This window comes from Stegostoma tigrinum, chromosome 25 (assembly GCF_030684315.1).
Source record: "Stegostoma tigrinum isolate sSteTig4 chromosome 25, sSteTig4.hap1, whole genome shotgun sequence".
NCBI classification, from domain to species: domain Eukaryota; kingdom Metazoa; phylum Chordata; class Chondrichthyes; order Orectolobiformes; family Stegostomatidae; genus Stegostoma; species Stegostoma tigrinum.
The window spans coordinates 51,239,505-51,259,551 of NC_081378.1; the positions used below are offsets into that span (position 1 = coordinate 51,239,505).

Here is a 20,047-nt window from a genome sequence, read left to right on the forward strand (position 1 = left end):
GTTCTGTCATGTTGCAGTGTGTTGCGGCCCATTTGAATAGTGTCCTAACATAGTTTTTTTGTGGATGTTGGGGTGATTGTTGTGGAAATTGAGGATGGCCTTCCTGTGGTTTGGAACTCCCTGTTGGTCATTCATTCTAACCTGACATCGAGGAACAGAAATTTGTTTGTTATCTTCCTCTTTTCTCATAAATTTGATCCCCATGAAAATGTTATTGATGAGATGGTGCTTCTTCTAATTTAATGACAACGAACGTGTTGTCCACACAGCAGATCCACAGTTTCGGTTGTATGAGGGGAAGGGAAGTGCATTCCAGTCTTTACAGACTGCCTCTGCAATAAGTCCTGAGATGGGTGATCCCATAGGTGTGCCATTAATTTGTTTGTATATTTGGCTGTGTGATGAAGGGTGTGGTGAGGCATAGGTCCAGCAGTCTATGTATGTTGTCCTTGCTGATGGAATGGTTTGGAATAGGGTTTACTGCTGCATCCAGTAATTGGGCCAAAGTAATGGACAATCAAGGACATCAATTTAGCTGGGACAATGTGACCATCCTAGCTCAAACCAATCACAGACACGCATGGGAATTCCTACAGGCCTGGTTTTCAACCCTTTTCACAAATGCTGCCAGATCTTGTAATGTAATCAACAAACATGTGGAATTAGACCCCATATACAAACCCATGCAGAAAAGCACCAAAAATGACACAACCAAACTTACCAGACCAGATCATTTAAATACCAAGCTGAGTAGAACAACATCACTTAATTGGAGGCTGCACTGATGATGTTACTTAGCATGGTAATGAAACATCAATAATTAGTCAGCTCAGCGAGCAAGCCAACATCCTCATCCACAACCCGAACTACTGATCTTCGCAAGAAACTTAGGGATAGGATTTACACACACTTGGAAAAGCATGGCCAAATTAGGGACAGTCAGCATGGCTTTGTGCAGAGCAGATCATGTCTTACTAACTTGATTAAATTTTTTGAAGAGGTGATGAAGGTAATCAATGAGGATGGAGCAGTGGGTGTTGTCTACATGCTTTTTAGTAAGGTTTTCAATAAGGTTCCTCCTGGTGGTGTCATCCAGAAGATTAAGATCCATGGGATCCAGTGACCTAGCTGCATGGATTCAGAATTGGCTTGCGCATAGAATACAGAGTGGTGGTGGAAGAGTGTTTTTCAGGCTGGCAGTCTGTGACTAGTGGTGTTCCATAGGGATCAGTACTGGACTTCTGCTGTTTGTGATGTATGTAAATGACTTGAATGGGAGGGTTAGTAAGTTTGCAGACAATACATAGGTTGGTGGAGTTGTGGACAGTGTAGAAGGTTGTCACAGGAAACATTGGGATATAGATCAGTAGCAGATATGGGTGGAGAAATGGAGTTTAATCCAGGTTAAGTGTGAGGTGCTGCAATTTGGGAGATCAAACGTTAAGGAAAAGTAAATACTTAACGGCAGGACTGTGAACAGCATTCACGTACAGAAGGATCTCAGGTTCAAGTCTATATCTCCCTGAAAGTGGCCATACAAGTAGATAGAGTGGGAAAGAATGCCTACCTTTGGTGATCGGGGAATTGAGTACAACAGTCAAAACGTCATGTTGCAGCTTTGCAAGACTTTGGTTAGGCCACACTTGAGTATTGTGTTCAATTATGTTCGTCACATTACAGGAAGGATGTGCGGGCTTTGGAGGGTGCAGAAGAGATTTACCAGGATGCTGCCAGGATTAGAGTGTATGAGCTATAAGGAGAAGCTAGAAAAACTTGGGCTGTTTTCTCTTGAGTGGCAGAGGCTGAGGGGAACCTTGACTGGAGCCTATAAAATTATGAGAAACATAGATTCTGACCATCAACCCTTTCTCCCAAGAGTTGAAATGTCTAATACAGGGGCATATATTTAAGGTGAGAGGAGCCAAGTTCAAAGAAGACCTGAAGGGAAAGTTTTTTTTTAAACATAGTGTGGCAGGAGCCTGAAACGCACTGCCAGGGATGGTGGTTAAGGCAGATATGAGTGGTGTTTGGGACTTCTAGATAAGCACATGAATTTGCAAGGAATGGAGAGATATGGTCCAACGGCAGGCAAAGGGATTAGTTTCATTTGGCATCATGTTTGGCACAACGTTGTCAGCCAAAGGACCCATTGCTGTGTTGTACTGTTCTAGAAGTATAAAACATTACACTAAAGCATTCACTGCAGTTTTCAGCCAAAAATGCCAAGTGGATGATTCATCTCGGCCTCCTCCAGTGGTTCCCAGCAACACCAATACCAGTCTTCAGCCAATTTGACTCACTAGGTGATACCAAGAAACTGGAAGCACTGAATACTGCAAAGGCCATGGGCCCTGACAAACGTTTGGCAATAGAACGAAGGACTTGTACTTCAGAACTTGCTGCTCCCCTAGCCAAGCTGTTCCTGTAGTTACAACACTGGCATCTAGCCTGACAATGTGCAAAAATGTCCTGGTCTGTCCTGTACACAAAAAGCAGGACAAATCCAACCTGGCCAATTACCATACCATCATCCAACTCTCGATCATCTGTAAAGTGATGGTAGGTGTCATCAACAGTGTTATCAAGCAACAGCTGCTCAGTGGTGCCCAGTTTGAGTTCCACCAGGGCCACTCAGCTCCTGACTTCATTACAGCCTTGGTTCAAACAGCTGATTTCCAGAGGTGAGGTGAGTGACAGCCCTTGACATCAAGGTTATATTTAACTGAATGAGGCATCAAGTCACCAAATCTGGAATCAATGTATATCAGGGGACAAAATCTCTGCTGGTTAGAGTCATACCTGACAGGTAGGAAGATGGTTATTGTTGTTGGAAGTCAGTCATCTTAGCTCCAGGACATCTCTGCAGGAGTTCCTGAGGGTAGTGTCTTAGCCCCAATCATCCTCAGCTGCCTCATCAACGACCTTCCCTCTATCTTAAGGTCAGAAGTAGGGAATTTTGCTAATGATTGTAGAATATTCTGCCCCATTCACAACTCCTCCAGATTCTGAAGCGATCAGTGTTCAAATGCACCAAGATCTGGACAACATCCAGGCTTGGGCTGACAAGTGGCGAGTAACATTAGGACCACAGAAAAGCCAGACAATGAATATCTTCAACAGGAGAACCTGATCACCACCCCTTGACATTTAAGTCTTACCATCACTGAATCCCCCACGATTAACATCCCTAGGGTTACATTGACGAGAAACTCAACTGAACTCATTACATAAATATAATGGCTACAACAGCAAGTCAGTTGCTAGGAATATGGCAGTGAGTAACTCACCTCTTGACTCCTAAAGCCTGTCCAGCATCTACACAAGTCAGGAGCGTGATGGAATATTTTCCTTCTGCTTGGATGGGTGCAGATTCAACAACACTCAAGAAGCTCAACATCATCCAGGACAAAGCAACCTGCTTAATTGGCAGCTTGTCCACTCCCTCCACCCCTAATGCTCTGTCACAGCAGAGTGTATTATCTACAAGATGCATTGCAGAAATTCATCATAAGTCAGCACTTTCCATACCCATTACCATTTTCACCCAGAAGGAAAAGATCAACAGATACGATTGGAACACCAACCCATGCAAGTTCTCCTCTTAGCCACTCACCATCCCAATTTGGAAATATATCACTCTTCCTTCACTGACACTGAATCAAATGCTAGAATTCCCTCCCCAAGGGCAGTGTAAGTCAATCTACAACACGTGGACTGTGTTGGTTTAAGGAGGCAGCTCACCATCACCTTCTCAGTCATACTAGCTGCCATTTTTGATTTCGTCAGGATCTGTTTTAGTACTGTGGGAAGGGTAGAATTCAGATTGGAAGTACTGAAACATGGAAATCAGGAAAAATGGGCATGAATTTGAGAGGCAACATATTCAAAGGTTTGAGAGGAAAGAGAGGTCAGAGGTGGCACAGTAGTAAGGACAGAGGGGCCAAAGTTTGATTTTTGAGCAGATGAGTGGTGACAGCAGATCTGAAGAACAGTGAATCAGCATGCAAGGGAAAAAAAAACTTAACATCAGCTAGCATGACAGCGAGGTGGTGAAGTTAGATGGTCAGAATCAGAATGTTGTACACAACTGACCTTGGAAAGAACATGAGGAAAAACAGGAGAGAAACTAGACAAGAAAATAAATTCAGAGCAAAGGCAACATAGAGCTTTACAGAAAGTTTGGCCCACGTTAGGGAAAGTGACCGTACTTGTTGGAGATCCAGATGAATGAGATAGGGAGAGAGATTTAAGCGTTTGTGGTACATAAAAGCCACAGATATCTTTGTATTCTAGGATGATCCTGGAAGTGAGATGTATTGCACAGATAAAAGCAGGCTTCACGATGCTTTGTATGATTTATCAGTTGTCACCATTCAAGCCTGCATCCTTTAGACTTTAGAAAAGACAAATGAAGAGAAACAAGTACAGATCAAAAACTTTATTTGAAACAATGCACTTACTGATTCCATGGAACAATGTAATAGTTTTTAAAATTCAACATTTCTATTAGAATTATTCTATTTCACCTGAAAACTGCTGAAAAATGATTGGAATCAACAAACAGATTTTTCATAATCTGCAGAGAAAGTATGTTAACCAAAGTTCTTTATTTTGTAGTGAAATCTGAAAAGAGAGTGCTACTGCCGTAATGGTCAATTATTAAACAAGGTGGAGGTCCTTAGCTACCAATGCAGCTGTGATTGGGTGCATACAGGGCTTGTTCTTCTTAAAGGTTTCAATCGTTTGCTCTCGTGCTTGTTCGAAGTTGTACAAATCTCTGTAACATTCAGAGCAAGCATAAAGTCAGTAAATTATATGCATAACATTAACAGACTGTCTAGGCATTGGAACATTACTGTATTTATAACATGTTTGCAATAAAGCATCTGTTTCCACATACATATTTGCTCATGTTTGCAACCTACATAATGTTAAGAGGGAAAACAAGTGACCCCCTTTCTCCTCCTAATGTACTGTTGCACAGTACTGACTACTTTTAGTTTACAATACCAAGATTAAGGAGAGGTGCTAAACATAGGCAACATTCATGGAGCAATGGACGACTGAAACAATATTATAATCATGATTTAAGACATCTGTATTTTGATGCTGGAACTTTTCTGTAGTGTATTCATAATTATAACATACAATGTGACATTCCTTGTGTGTGTATGGAAAGCTGGAGTCCCTGAAGGGCCTCACACTTCCCTCTCTTACTTCCCAACATTTATTTCCTCTAATGCATTTTGACTACAGATCTTCTCACCTTTAGTGGTCATACCTTCAATTGTCTTCAGGTCCAATGCTCTGTAATACCCTCTTTACACCTCTCACTCTACCTCACTTTTCCTTCTTGACAGCACTCCTTAGCTCCTAGCTCTTTGACCATGCTTTTAGGGACTTGACTAATCTCCTCCCGTGGCTTGGTGTCATATGTTGTGTTAAAATGCTCCTGTGAAGGGCGTTGGGAACTTTTAATGTGTTAAAGTCACAACACAAAATTGTTGAAGTTATTTTTCTTAAGTCATTGCTTCATTTCTCAGTAACTCAGTTTGTTCTTTAAAGATTCAACATGTTGATCTGCCACAATGTAGAGTTAAATATTTTTCTTTTCATAACATAACTGATTGTGATCATTTCAGTCAAAAACAGAATTTGGCAGAGAAGCTCTGTGGAAAAAAAAAAGCAGTCATCATTCTGAGTCCAGAAGTGGGTTCTGAAGATGGGGCAGTGAGCCTGAATGTTAACTCTGCTTTTTCTGCATGGATGTTGCCACACCTGCTGAGTTTCTCCAACAATTTCAGTTTTTGTTTTATTTTGGTCATTTGAGTCTTTGGCACATCTTGTTCTGTCTGTTCAAATGCAGTCCAGGCCAGCTTCCCACCGACTTGAGGTTATCCAAAGCTCTGCTGCCTGTATCCTGACTTGCAACCAGTCTCATCACCCGTGGTCACTGACCTACTGATTAAGTAACATCTTGGATTTAAACATTTATCCTTGTTTTCATGTCCTTCTAAATCAAAACCTCAAATCTATAATGTCCTGTAATTCTGGTCTCTCTTACCATCCCAGAATTTAGTATCTCCAGAAAGCTGTCCAAGCTCCAGGTTGTGGAATATCCTTCTAAACCTGTCCCCTCAGCCTCTCACTTTATTCTAAATACTGGTTAAAACTTGTCTTTTAGACCATATCTCATGGTCATTTGCCCTCACATGAAAGCCCAGAAGTTGCTGGTTCAAAATATTGCTAAACTTCAATAACCAACACTATTTGATTTAACTACTTTTATTAATGTGTTGCAGAATTAAAATCGGCTATGTTTTTAATGTTTAAACGTTTAAGTGGTCTTCTAGCTTACTTCTTTGCCTTTCCAACTTGTACCTCTCCTTCAAGATAATAAATAACAAAGTCAAGGATTAGCCTGAACATGACTCAGCAACTATTTAATGTTAAATTGAAAACCTACCTGTAAAGAGGACGAGTGAACTTCATTCTACCCTGCACAGTGACCATTTCCAAAGCAAGTGGAATGGCCTTTTCCCACTGAGCTCGGAGGCACAAACGTAACCATCTTAAGTGGAAGGAACAAATCCAAACTTTACAAACAAAAACTGAAGTAGTTTTATTTAAATTTCTATCATTAGATTCAAAGACAATGATTAAATAATATCAAGGGATATAGTTCACGTATAATTTAGTGGCCAATGGGGAGACTGCAGTGCAATGGGATTAGTTTGGGCTGTTGAACACAAATACAATGAAGCAAACTGCCTCTGTGGTTAATTTTTGCTATTGATATAATTTAATTCAGTAGCTCTTAACACAACTTGCTGTATTAATCTTTAAATTAAATTATTGGATCATTCATATTTTAAGCACAACATTTTGAATTACTAGGGTTAGTTTTATACTCCATATATGATGTCCTTAATTTATAAATAATCTCTATTTGCCCTCTTCAAAATAACAGAACCATAATTGTTTGAGGACATCTCTACTCTCCTCTCCGCTAAGTCCTCTGAAGGTGTTGATTCATATTGGGGTGTCTTTCTCCAGGCAGTATTAACCCTCCAGTACCCAATTCATGTGATCACTCCTCATGTGCAAGGTTCTATAGCTAGGGTTAGCAGGCTATTTGAAGCTGGGAAAGTGGATCTACCCTTCCTACCCTATCTAACATGGGTAAACTCCACAGACTTCTCAGCAGGGGTTCAAATGAATAGTCAGAATGGTTTGAACCTCTGGTTTATTCCTTAATACCGCATGGACACAAGCTGGTAGCAACACTCTACCAGTTCATAGCTTTCACTAAATTGTACCTGAATTTTATCTCTGCATTTTTGACACCGTTGAATTTATAAAGATCCTGCATTCGTTTCACATTGTTGAGACGCAGTGGAGGCTAAAGACCAAAAGGGAAGAGGTTACAGGAATGATTAACGGCACAGCACATTTATTAAGCATTGACTGAATTGCTGGGCAAGTTGGAAATCATTCTTGCATGTCCACATGCATTTTCTTTTGGTGGGAGAATTATGCAACAAAATTCCTCTTAAAATCAGTTTCCTTAAAATAATGTATTCCATCTTTTCAAATTGCTCCTAAGTAGTAATTATGCAATAGAATGATGTGCCTAAAGATTCTAATCACGGCACAGCATTTATCAATATATCATGAATGTAGCACTTTATAAACCCTCAACGAACAAAATCAATTTATAATCAAAGATATATAAATGCTGTGCTGAATTTAAGCGATGTTTTGGGGAAAAGGCAAACTGTTTAAATGAAGGGTTCTTAAACAAGTGTCTGATGAGATGTTTGACGTATTTGTTATAATTTGCCAAAACTCCCTTGATTTACCAATGGTTCATTTAGATTGGAAAATAGCTGATGTAATTCCTTTTCTTCTAAAAGCAGAAAACTACAGGCTAGGAGATAACACAGCGTGGAGCTGGAATAACACAGCAGGCCAGGCAGCATCAGAGGAGTAGGAAAGTTGACGCTTCAGGTTGGGAAGGGTCCCAACCCGAAACATTAACTTTCCTACTCCTCTGATGCTGCCTGGCCTGCTGTGTTCCTCCAGCTCCACAGTGTTACCTCTGGCTCCAGTACTGGCAGTTCTTACTATCTGAGTGAACTACGGGCTAGTTAGCTTAACATCTGTCACAAGGAAATCATTATGATGTAAGAGGTTATACCAATGTATTTGAATACGTTCAACAGAGATCAGTGGATTTACTGTACTAAGATATCTAGAAGGCATTTATTAGGTTGAAACACCAAAGGGTGATGCAGAAAATAAAAACAAAAACATTGTGTTGACATGTACAGAATATCAGCTGGCACAAGAAAATCAGAGGTGTAAATGATATAGCTAGTGTTACATAGGTTGGTACTGGAAGCTCAACTGTTGATGATGTATATATACTTTGGTTTATTATTATTAAGCATTAACTGACTTGCTGGGCAAGTTGGAAATCATTCTCTTACTCTTGCATTTCCACACGTTTTTCTCTTTTGGTGGGAGGATTAGGAAATAAAATTCCTCTTAAAATCAGTTAGTTACCTTAAAATAATGATCAGAGATAATGGGAACTGCAGATGCTGGAGAATCCAAGATAACAAAGTGTGTAGCTGGATGAACACAGCAGGCCATGCAGCATCTCAGGAGCACAAAAGCCCTATGTTTCGGGTCTCGACCCTTCTCTGATGAAGGGTCTAGGCCCGAAACGTCAGCTTTTGTGCTCCTGAGATGCTGCTTGGCCTGCTGTGTTCATCCAGCTACACGCTTTGCTACCTTAAAATAATGTATTTCATCTTTTCTAATTGCTCCTAAATAGTAATTATGCAATAGGATGTCTAATAGCAAGTATTAATGATGTGCCTAAAGATTCTAATCACTGCACAGCATTTATCAATATATCATGAATGTAGCACTTTATAAATCCTCAACGAACAAAATCAATTTATAATTAAAGATACTATAAATGCTGTGCTGAATTTAAATGTCATTTTGGTGTTTAAATGAAGGGCTCTTAAACAAGTGTCTAATGAGATGTTTGATGTATTTGTTATAATTTGCCAAAACTCCCTTGATTTAGCAATGGTTCATTTAGATTGGAAAATAGCTAATGTAATTCCTTTTTTTCTGAAAGCAGAAAACTACAGGCTAGGAGACAACACAGCGTGGAGCTGGAATAACACAGCAGGCCAGGCAGCATCAGAGGAGTAGGAAAGTTGACGCTTCAGGTTGGGAAGGGTCCCAACCCGAAACATTAACTTTCCTACTCCTCTGATGCTGATTGGCCTGTGTTCCTCCAGCTCCACAGTGTTACCACTGACTCCAGTACTGGTAGTTTTTACTACCCGAGTGAACTACGGCCTAGTTAGCTTAACATCTGTCACAAGGAAATCATAATGATGTAAGAGGTTATACCAATGTATTTGAATATGTTCAAAAGAGATCAGTGGATTTACTGTACTAAGATATCTAGAAGGCATTTATTAAGTTGAAACACCAAAGGATGATGCAGAAAATAAAAACAAAAGCATTGTGTTGACATGGATAGAATATTGGCTGGCAAAAGTAAATCAGAGATGTGTAAATGACATAGCTAGTGTCACATAGATTGGTACTGGAAGCTCAACTGTTTGTGATGTATATATACTTTGGTACGGTTGCCAAATTTGCTGATGATACAATGGTAGGTAAGAAAGTAAGTTATAAAGAGGACTTGAGGTAGCCATGAAAAAGTATTGACAGGATAAGTGAGTAGGCAAAAATGCAGCAACTGGGGTATAATGTGGGGAAATATGAATGTCTAGATTGACGGGAAGAATTAAAAAAGCACATTATCTAAAAATTGAGAGTCTGCAGAGCACTGATACAGAGATCTAGGTGCCTTCACGCATGAATCACAAATGCTTAGTTTGCAGGTATAGCAAGTAATTAGGAAAATCCGTAGGATGGTAACATTTATCATGAGGGAATTCAATACAAAAGCGGGAAGATTATGCTTCAGTTATACAGGGCACTGGTGAGAATGTGCACTAGAATAGTGTACATAGTATTGGCCACCTTATTTAAGGGAGGATATAATGAAGTAAACAAGTTCAGAGAAAGTTTACCAGACCAGTACTTGGAATGGGGAGGTTGCCTTATATTTGTATCAGTTGGAATTTAGGAGAACAACTTGGCTGAAACATAACATCCAGGAATGGGGTGGGGGGGGGGGGGGGGGGGGGGGTCTTGACAGGGAACATGTGGAGAACATGTTTCCTCCTACAGAAGTGTTCAGAACTAGGTGACACTGTCTAAAACTGGAGATTTCCATTTAATAAAGTGCTTAGGTGATTTTTTTGCCTCTTTAAAAGGTTGTTTTATGCAGCATTCTAGAATATTTTTAATTTAAGGCAGAGATGGATATGTCCTGCTTAAGCAAGGTTGGGGCTGGGGAAAGAAGTTGGACAGGTTATCGGGATAAGTTGGAATGCAGATTGAGGTTGGTTGGTTGGCTCGCCCAGCTGGTTGGTTGTTCCGCAGACGTTTCGTTACTGTGCTTGGTAACATCCTTAGTGCAGCCTCTGCTGAAACCCTTCTGAAGAAGGGTCCAGACCTGAAACATCAGCTTTCCTGCTCCTCTGATGCTGCCTGGCATGTTGTGTTCATCCAGCTCTACACCTTGTTATCTTGAATCTAACTCCATACTTAGTCTTACAAAGATTACACACAATTCTTCACAAGATTCAGAACTGAGTAAACATTTATCTCCACTTCAGTGAGTCAATCCAGGTAGTCATTTTCTTGACATCTTGCATTTTACCCCATACAAACCCAGATCCTACCTCCAACAGTAAAAGAGCAAGGAATTCAATCTTTTGCTGTGACGTCATTTCCTTTAGATCAGTTTCAGTAAAGCAGTCCAACTCAACATTGGTGGCCTGAAAACAATGGTTCTATTCAATTTCTATTCATTTTATTTTGAAAGAACAAACTTCACATTTACAAAACAGTATCATAACTGGTAACATATCTAACAAGACAGTTGTCAATAAAATAACAGTTTACAGAGTTAAAATTACAAACTAAAAGCAATATGGCTGAGGCAATGGGGCAATAGGTTCAGTTGCACATGAAACAAGTTGAAAGTAGGCTATTTAGAAACAAATCAAAGTCATAAAGAAGTTCAATTTTTTTACTTTAAAGAAAATATTGGATACAAAACTTATTTTTTAAAAACCCAAAACCTTTCACTTATCAGTATACGTGCTAAATTGATTAGTGCCAGAGGGTGAGCAGGTGGAAAAGAGATCGAAGATTTCAGACATAATTTCAAACTAGCAACCCAGTTCTTGCCTGCAGTGAAAGCAAGGCAACACAGTACTTCATTTTCCTAATTAGAAGTATGATGGCAGATCAGACACTATCTTAAATATTTTCTGTAGTTTAGCAAGTCCAATCACAGAAAATAGGTTGTCACTGAAAACAGAACCCTCAGTGGGTGGTGAATTATGAAAGCAATAGGTTTTCAATTTGTACAATTTTTGTCTTAAGCTTACATTTAAGCTTCTTTGGATCAAAAACAATGCCAATTTCCAGTAAGATGTATGTCAGCAATTGTGCACTGGGCAGTGTGATGAGATGAGAAATACACAGGCAGAGATAGATCATGGCAGTAGGTTTAGCAACAGGGTACACAGGAAGTATTTATGCCAGAATTTTTGAAATAAACTGCTCAGCCAGTAGTCGTGAAGGCTGACAAGACATTGATTTTTGGATGTTCAGCCATCACTGGAACCAGCTTTAATGCTATAACAACTGAAGGCTTACTGATGTGTATTTGCAGCATTTATAGTTTTGTCTTCACTTAAATAGAATAATTTACTCACTATGCTCCAACGCTTACAGAGAGATATGCAAACATCATCCATAGAGGTGTCATAGCTACAAAATAAATATGTTACTCATTAGCTTGTATCCTTAGAGTTGACACCAAAAGATCAAAGCAAACTGATTCAACAAACTATGTGATAGAAGCATAGAAAATAACTATCTTTAGCTCATGGAGACAGTGTTGACTGCAGATTCTGGAAGCCAGTGTCAATAGATGTGAAGGGTAGGTGGGATAGTGACAGGTGGAGGCAGGTAGGGGGCTATTATAATTGGTCAGTGGGAAGGGTGGAGCGGATAGCTGAGTAGGAAGATGGACGGGTTAGATGAGGTCAAGGAGGTGAGGAGGAGGGGGGTGGGCTGGATACGGGGTAAGGCTGGGGGTGGAGGGATTTTGATGCTCGAAGTCAACATTGAGGCCACTGGGCTGTAAATTCTCAAGGCAAAATATCAGATGTTGTTCCTCTGGTTTACATTTGGCCTCATTCTGCAGGTGGAGTTGGTCAAGGATGGACATGTCATCAGGGGAGTGGGAAGGAAAATTTAAGTGGGTGGCAACAGGAAGATCGGGTTGGTCAGCGCATGCAGAGCGCAGATGTTCTGTGAACCAGTCCCCGAATCTGCGTGTACCCTCAAATCCCACTCCCATCAACAAAAAGGACAGAATCCCCTCAGTCCTTATGTCCTACTCTACCAAATTCAAATCCAATGCATCAGCCTCTGATATTTCCAACATCTACAATCAAACCCCACACCAAAAAGATGTTTCCTTCCCCACTCCTGTCCGCTTTCCACAGGGACCGTTCATTCCGTGACTCCCTCGTCAGCTCAACACTTCCTACCAACCTCTCCACCACACTCAGTATCTTTGCCTGCAACCACCAGAGGTGCAATACCTGCCTTTACACGTTCCTGCTCACCTCTGTCCAGGGCCCAAACAATCCTGCCAAAACCAGCAGAGATTCACATGCACTTCATCCAACCTGATCTGTTGTATCTAAGATAACAAAGTGTGGAGCTGGATGAACACAGCAGGCCAAGCAGCATCTCAGGAGCACAAAAGCTAACGTTTTGGGCCCAGACCCTTCAGAGAGGTGCTTGGCCTGCTGTGTTCATCCAGCTCCACACTTTGTTATCTTGGATTCTACAGCATCTGCAGTTCCCATTATCACTGATCTATTGTATCTGTTGCTCCAATGTGGTCTACTCTATATCAGGGAGACTGCGCTCTGCAAGCACCAACAAACCTGACCTTCTGGTTGCCATCCACTTTACTTCCTCCCACTCCCCCTGGTGAAATGTCCATCTTGGGCCTTCACCTAGCCCATGTTCTGACCACCCCTTCCTCCTTACCTCCCTGACTTCCTATCACAATGACCCCTTACCCTTCCCCCAGCCCCAAGCCCCCCCTGCTATATTTACATCTGGGCTCTCTTCCCCCTCTTCAGTTCTGACTAAGAGTTTCAGCCCAAAACATTGACCTTCTTGCTCCTTGAATGCTATTATCAGCTCAACTTTGGGCACCTTTCATAGTATGAGTTTATAAGTAGTGTTTAAAGACAGAGTCAGAGTCAGAGTCCATATTCCTCTAAACCCTTTCATCCAACGACCTATCCAAATGTTATATAAATGTTGCCACTGTACCTGTCTCAACCACTTTCTCTGGCAGCTCATTCCATATACGCGCCACTCTCTGCATGAAGGTGTTACGCTTCGGGTCCTTCTTAAATCTATGCCCTCTCACCTTAAACCAATGCCCTCTCGCTTTCAATTCCCTATCCCTGGGAAAAAGACTATACACATTCAGCCTATGTCCCTCATGATTTTATACACCTCAATAAGGTGAACCCTCATTCTCCAACGTTCTAAGGAATAAAGTCCGATTGTGGCCAACCTCTCCCTATAACTCAGGCCTACTAGTCCTGGCAACGTTCTTGTAAATCTTCTTTGCACACTTTCCAGTTTCACTATGCTTTTTCTATAAGAGGGTGACCAAAACTGAACACAATATTCCAATGCAGCTTCACCAACAACTAATTCAACTGTAAAATATTGCCCCAACTCTCATACTCAATGCCTTGACCGATGAAGGCCAGCATGCTAAATCGCTTCTTCATCACCCCATCCACATGGGACGCTATTTTCAACGAACCATGTACTTGTACTCCTAGGTCCCTCTGTTCCACAACACTCCTGAGGACTTCACCATTTACTTTAGATCATAGATTATAGAATCCCTACAGTGTGGAAACAGGCCATTTAGCACAACAAGTCCACATCTCCTCTCCAAAGAGCATCGCACCCAGACCCATTCCCCTTGTTTCCCCCATGTCTAAACCACCTAACCTAAACATATCTGGACACTATGGGCAATTTAGCATGACCAATCCACCTACCCCGCACATCCCTGGACTGTGGGAGAAACCCATGCAGACACAGGGAGAATGTGCAAACTCCACACAGACAGTTGCCCAAGGCTGGAATCGAAGTTTAAATATAATGTATAAGTCCCACCTTGGTTTGATTTTCCAAAACACAAGGTATTCAATACACCTTATATGTATTGAATTGCATTTGCCAATCCTCAGCCCAATTCCCCATCTGATCAAGATCCCTCTAATCTTTGAAAGCCTTCCTTGCTATCAACAATACCACCTAATTTTGTTTCATCCGCAAACTTAACAATCATGCCTTGTACATTCACATCCAGATCATTTATGTAAATAACAAATAACAAAGGTCCCAGCACCGACCCCTGTGACCCACCACTAGTCGCAGGCCTCCAGTCTGAGAAACAATCTTCAAACATCACCCTCTGCTTCCTACCATCGAGCCAATTTTGAATCCAATTAGTTAGCTTTCCCTGGATCCCATGGGACCTAATTTTCATGACCAGCCTATTGTGTGGGAAGTTGTGTTATGGTCATGGACCCAAAATGCTCTTCAAATGACACTTCAGTCACTTGCCTGACCTCGTTTCCGAAGAGGAGGTCCAGTGTTACACCATTCCGAGTAGGGCCCTCTACATATTGATTTAGGAAACTTTCTTCAACACATTTGACAAATTCCATCCGGAGATCACAAGCTACCTCTGATCAATAAGACCATAATCAAAATGAAGCCAAAATGACAAATGAACCTGCAAATCATATAAAATGGAAGTTTCACCCCTCAGGTAGAGGGAACCTCAGCAGCACGCACCATTTTACTGTGTACACTTCAACATGTAAGAGTATATTTGTTTAAATGAAATTTGAATTGTGTAATTTTTCACCTATGGTGATAGGTTCCATCAGTAGCAATGTCAACAGAAGTTGTTCTGGTCGTTGAATAATTCTGATTTTCAGATCTCAGAGACAATATGCAGAAATTTTCCAAAATGAGCAAACAGTACAGCTTTTTAGTTGTGCATTTTTCACTAGGACCACATCTTGAGAAGTGAATGAATTTAAGGGAATGGATAATTAGATAAAGTTTAATTTGGAAGTAATTTGGAGCACAGAGCACAGATTTAGTTTATAAAGTTGAACAGAACTTTCTTTTTTGTCAAAAACCATTTAAATTGGTGACATGGTGGCTCAGTACTTAGCACTGCTGCAGCCTCATACAGCCATGGATCCAGATTCGATTCCATCCTTGGGCAACTGTGTGTGAAGTTTCCATGTCCTCCCCGTGTCTTATGGGTTTCCGCCAGGTACTCTGGTTTCCTCCCATAGTCCAAAGATGTGCAGGTTAGGTGGATTGACTATGCTAAATTGCCCAGTGTTCAGGGATGAGTAGGGTAGGTGTACTGGCCTTGGGAAATGCAGGGTTACAGGGAAAGGGTAGGGGGATGAGTCTGGGTGGGAAGCTCTTTGGAGGTTCAGTGTGGACTCATTGGACTGAATGGCCTGTTTCCACACTATAGAGATTCTATATCTATACCAGCAACACAGGCACATGCAAATATGGTTTCAGTTTGTCTGATATTTTCAAGCCAGGGATTCCCAAGAAAGCAGTTCAGCACCCCAAATCCATAAAATCTGATCAATTTAAATAAAAGATAAGCAAGGTAGTTGACGATGAAGGATATGCAGCTGGCCTTATTGCCAAAAATTAAGTAGAAATTATTAGTGCAATTTAGTGAAAAATCACACCAAACTTCAGTTTAATATTGTTGAGGTGACATGCTGCTGATTACACTATATTCACAACACACATTTCAAAAGGAACAGCGGGTTAGTGGGGGAGCGACGACAAGTCAAATTACGTTTTGAATTTCCTTCCTCAGAAGAGAACACCAAGCTCCTTTTGATCAAGATGGCCATAATCAAAATGAAGTGAAAATGACAAATGAACCTGCAAATCATATAAAATGGAAGTTTCACCCTCAGGTAGAGAGGACCTCAGCAGCATGCACCATTTTACTGTGCAAACTTCAACATGCAAGAGTATCTTTGTTTAAATTGGCTCACTAATTTCTAAAATGATTTCCTAAATTCAGTGATTGAAGGTTTTCAATTTAATGTAGGAAATTTTAAAATTTGACAAATTATAGGATTTTGAATTGTTTTTGGTGTGAACCATCTTTCCATTTTATTTACAAAGTGTTAGCCTTTTTCCATGATTATTCACATATGTTATATAATATTAAGTTAATGTAGTTGTGATTAAATGCTGAAATCCCACTCATAGAACATAGAACAGTACAGCACAGAACAGGCCCTACAGCCCACGATGTTGTGCCGACCATTGATCCTCATGTATGCACCCTCAAATTTTTGTGACCATATGCATGTCCAGCAGTCTCTTAAATGTCCCCAATGACCTTGTTTCCACAACTGCTGCCGGCAACGCATTCCAAGCTCTCACAACTCTCTGTGTAAAGAACCCGCCTCTGACATCCCCTCTATACTTTCCTCCAACCAGCTTAAAACTATGACCCCTCGTGTTAGCCTTTTCTGCCCTGGGAAATAGTCTCTGGCTATCAACTCTATCTATGCCTCTCATTATCTTGTATACCTCAATTAGGTCCCCTCTCCTCCTCCTCTTCTCCAATGAAGAGTCCGAGCTCAGTCAACCTCGCTTCATAACATAAGCCCTCCAGTCCAGGCAGCATCCTGGTAAACCTCCTCTGAACCCTCTCCAAAGCATCCACATCTTTCCTATAATAGGGCGACCAGAACTGGACGCAGTATTCCAAGTGCGGTCTAACCAAAGTTTTATAGAGCTGCAACAAGATCTCACGACTCAAACTCAATCCCCCTGTTAATGAAAGCCAAAACACCATATGCTTTCTTAACAACCCTGTCCACTTGGGTGGCCATTTTAAGGGATCTATGCATCTGCACACCAAGATCCCTCTGTTCCTCCACACTGCCAAGAATCTTAATCCTGTACTCAGCTTTCAAATTCGACCTTCCAAAATGCATTACGTTGCATTTATCCAGGTTGAACTCCATCTGCCACCTCTCAGCCCATCTCTGCATCCTGTCAATGTCCCGCTGCAGCCTACAACAGCCCTCTATACTGTCAACAACACCTCCAACCTTCGTGTCGTCTGCAAACTTGCTGACCCATCCTTCAATCCCCTCATCCCAAGTCATTAATAAAAATTACAAACAGTAGGGGCCCAAGGACAGAGCCCTGTGGAACACCACTCACCACTGACTTCCAGGCAGAATATTTTCCTTCTACTACCACTCGCTGTCTTCTGTTGGCCAGCCAATTCTGTATCCAGACAGCTAAGTTCCCCTGTATCCCATTCCTCCTCACCTTCTGAATGAGCCTACCAGAGGGAACCTTATCAAAAGCCTTGCTGAAGTCCATATACACCACATCCACAGCTTGACCCTCATCAACTTTTCTAGTCACATCCTCAAAGAACTCGATAAGGTTTGTGAGGCATGACCTGCCCCTCTCAAAGCCGTGTTGACTGCATTTAAACAAGCCATGCTCTTCCAGATGGTCATAAATCCTATCCCTCAGAATCCTTTCTAACACCTTGCAGACGACAGACGTGAGACTTACTGGTCTGTAATTGCCAGGGATTTCCCTATTTCCTTTCTGGAATTTAGGAATTACATTTGCCTCTCTCCAGTCCTGAGGTACGACTCCAGTGGAGAGTGAGGATGCAAAGATCTTCGCAAGTGGCAAGGCAATTGCATTTCTCGCTTCCCAAAGCAGCCGAGGACAAATCTGGTCCGGCCTGGCGACTTGCCAATCTTAATGTTTGACAAAATTTTCAGCACTTCAGCTTCCTCTATCTCTATCCATTCCAGCATGCACACCTGCTCTTCAAAGGTTTCATTCACTACAAAGTTTGTTTCTTTCGTAAAGACAGAAGCACCGAAACAGACCACATATCTTTCCCCTCTCACCTTAAACCGATACCCTCTAGTTTTGGACTCCCACATATATCTCAATCAGAGCCCCTCTCATCCTTCTAAACTCAAAATGTATACAAGCCCAGTCACTCCAATCTTTCAACATACGATAGTCCCACCATTCTGGGAACTGACCTCGTGAACCTACGCTGCACTCCCTCAATAGCAAGAATGTCCTTCCTCAAATTTGGAGACCAAAACTGCACACAATACTCCAGGTATGGTCTCACAGGGCCCTGTACAGCTGCAGAAGGACCTCTTTGCTCCTATACTCAATTCCTCTTGTTATGAGGGCCAGCATGCCATTAGTTTTCTTCACTGCCTGCACAGTAGACTCCATAAACATTCCCATCCTCAGCTATGGGGGAACCCTGCATACAAGTGCAAAAGTTAAGGCTGAAGCATTCAAAAACCTGTCTTCAGACAGAGCTGCCAAGTGCATGATCCATCTTGGTCTCCTCCAGAAATCCCGTACAAAAGATGATCAATTTTAGCCAAATCGATTCATTCCACGTAAATTCAAGAAACGGATGAAGGCACTGGATACTGAAAGGCTATAAGCCATGACAACATTCTAGCAATAGTATTGATGACTTGTGCTCCCGAACATGCTATGTCCTTAGCCAAGCTGTTCCAGTACAACTACAACACTGGCATCCACCCAATATAAAACTGCTGATTTGTTATCAGCCAACTGGATGGATATTTTGCAATGCTTGGGTTTATTCACCACACCATCTGACATTACGCTGAAGGTACCACTTTTTCAACTGTGCCCCTTACCTAAGGTATGGTGACCCTCAAATTAAACCACCACCAGTCATCTTTCTCTAAAAAGAAGAGTGCAGTTGTCCTCAGGGGCTATGGCAACTTTATTATGTCCTCAGTTTTAGAAATGTTAACCATTTGCATGCCATGGCTTAACTTCAGAAATCATACTGAAATATGGAAGAAGAGACTCACTGTGGTGTGAATGGTGGAATTCCAGGAGAATGGAACCAGGTATTCCAGTCAACTTTATTTAAAATCGCAGTCTGGTGAAAAGTAAACATTTCAATGAAATAGTCCTGCAAAACATGTTTATTGTTCAAAGTAAAACAAAGGGGTGTGTGGGTCTGGGTGGGATGCTTCAAGGGGCCGCGTGGACTTATTGGGCCAAAGGGCCTGTTTCCACATTGTAGGGAATCTAATCTAATCTAATCTAAATGTCCACCTGCTTCTTTTTCAGGATTGGAGTGGGAAGGATTTGATGTGAGCGTTAGAGATGGTGGCTGAAAGGTTCAAGACAGAACAGTGCTTGGCAGTGTGTTATGGAAGGTTCGAAAAGTTGGGGCACGTTCACATGTTATGTTGTTTGGCAGTAAGAAAACAATCCCTCCTCCTGGGTTGTGTTGTAAAGGCTCTTAACTAGTGGATCCAGCTCTTCTCATTTTCCACTTGTTAGATTTCTGAAGGTGCTGAACTCCCAAGCACATGTTAAAGATAGAATCCCATTTTTACCAAGGCCTCCCTATTTTTATATGCCATTACCTTTGAAACAGAGGCCAACGCTCAATTTGCCTTCCCTGTTAACTACTGAAATGTATGCTAATGTTCTGAGGTTTATGGTCAAGGACTGCCAAATACCTCTGCTATGGCTTTCTACAGTCTCTCTCTATTTAGATAATATACTTCTATTCTTCCTGACAAAGTGCATAACCTCACATTTTCCACATAATATTCCACCTGCCCACTCACTTAATCTGTCAAGATCCCTCTATAGATGGTGATGTCCTCACTACTTGCTTTCC

At 41.4% G+C, this 20,047-nt stretch overlaps 1 protein-coding gene across 1 annotated transcript in view; it reads right to left on the reverse strand.

Annotated features, from left to right (window-relative positions):
- Positions 1 to 4,423: 4,423 nt before the first annotated feature.
- Positions 4,424 to 20,047, reverse strand: part of lta4h (leukotriene A4 hydrolase) — a 66,273-nt gene continuing 50,649 nt past the window's right edge. The window contains exons 14-19 of the mRNA XM_048554337.2: positions 19,221 to 19,291; positions 11,892 to 11,946; positions 10,848 to 10,943; positions 7,320 to 7,402; positions 6,467 to 6,571; positions 4,424 to 4,777 (exon numbers count right to left, since the gene is read on the reverse strand). Coding sequence (XP_048410294.1) covers positions 4,660 to 4,777; positions 6,467 to 6,571; positions 7,320 to 7,402; positions 10,848 to 10,943; positions 11,892 to 11,946; positions 19,221 to 19,291 — 528 coding nt within the window. The 3' untranslated portion in view covers positions 4,424 to 4,659. The remainder of the gene's footprint in view (positions 4,778 to 6,466; positions 6,572 to 7,319; positions 7,403 to 10,847; positions 10,944 to 11,891; positions 11,947 to 19,220; positions 19,292 to 20,047) is intronic.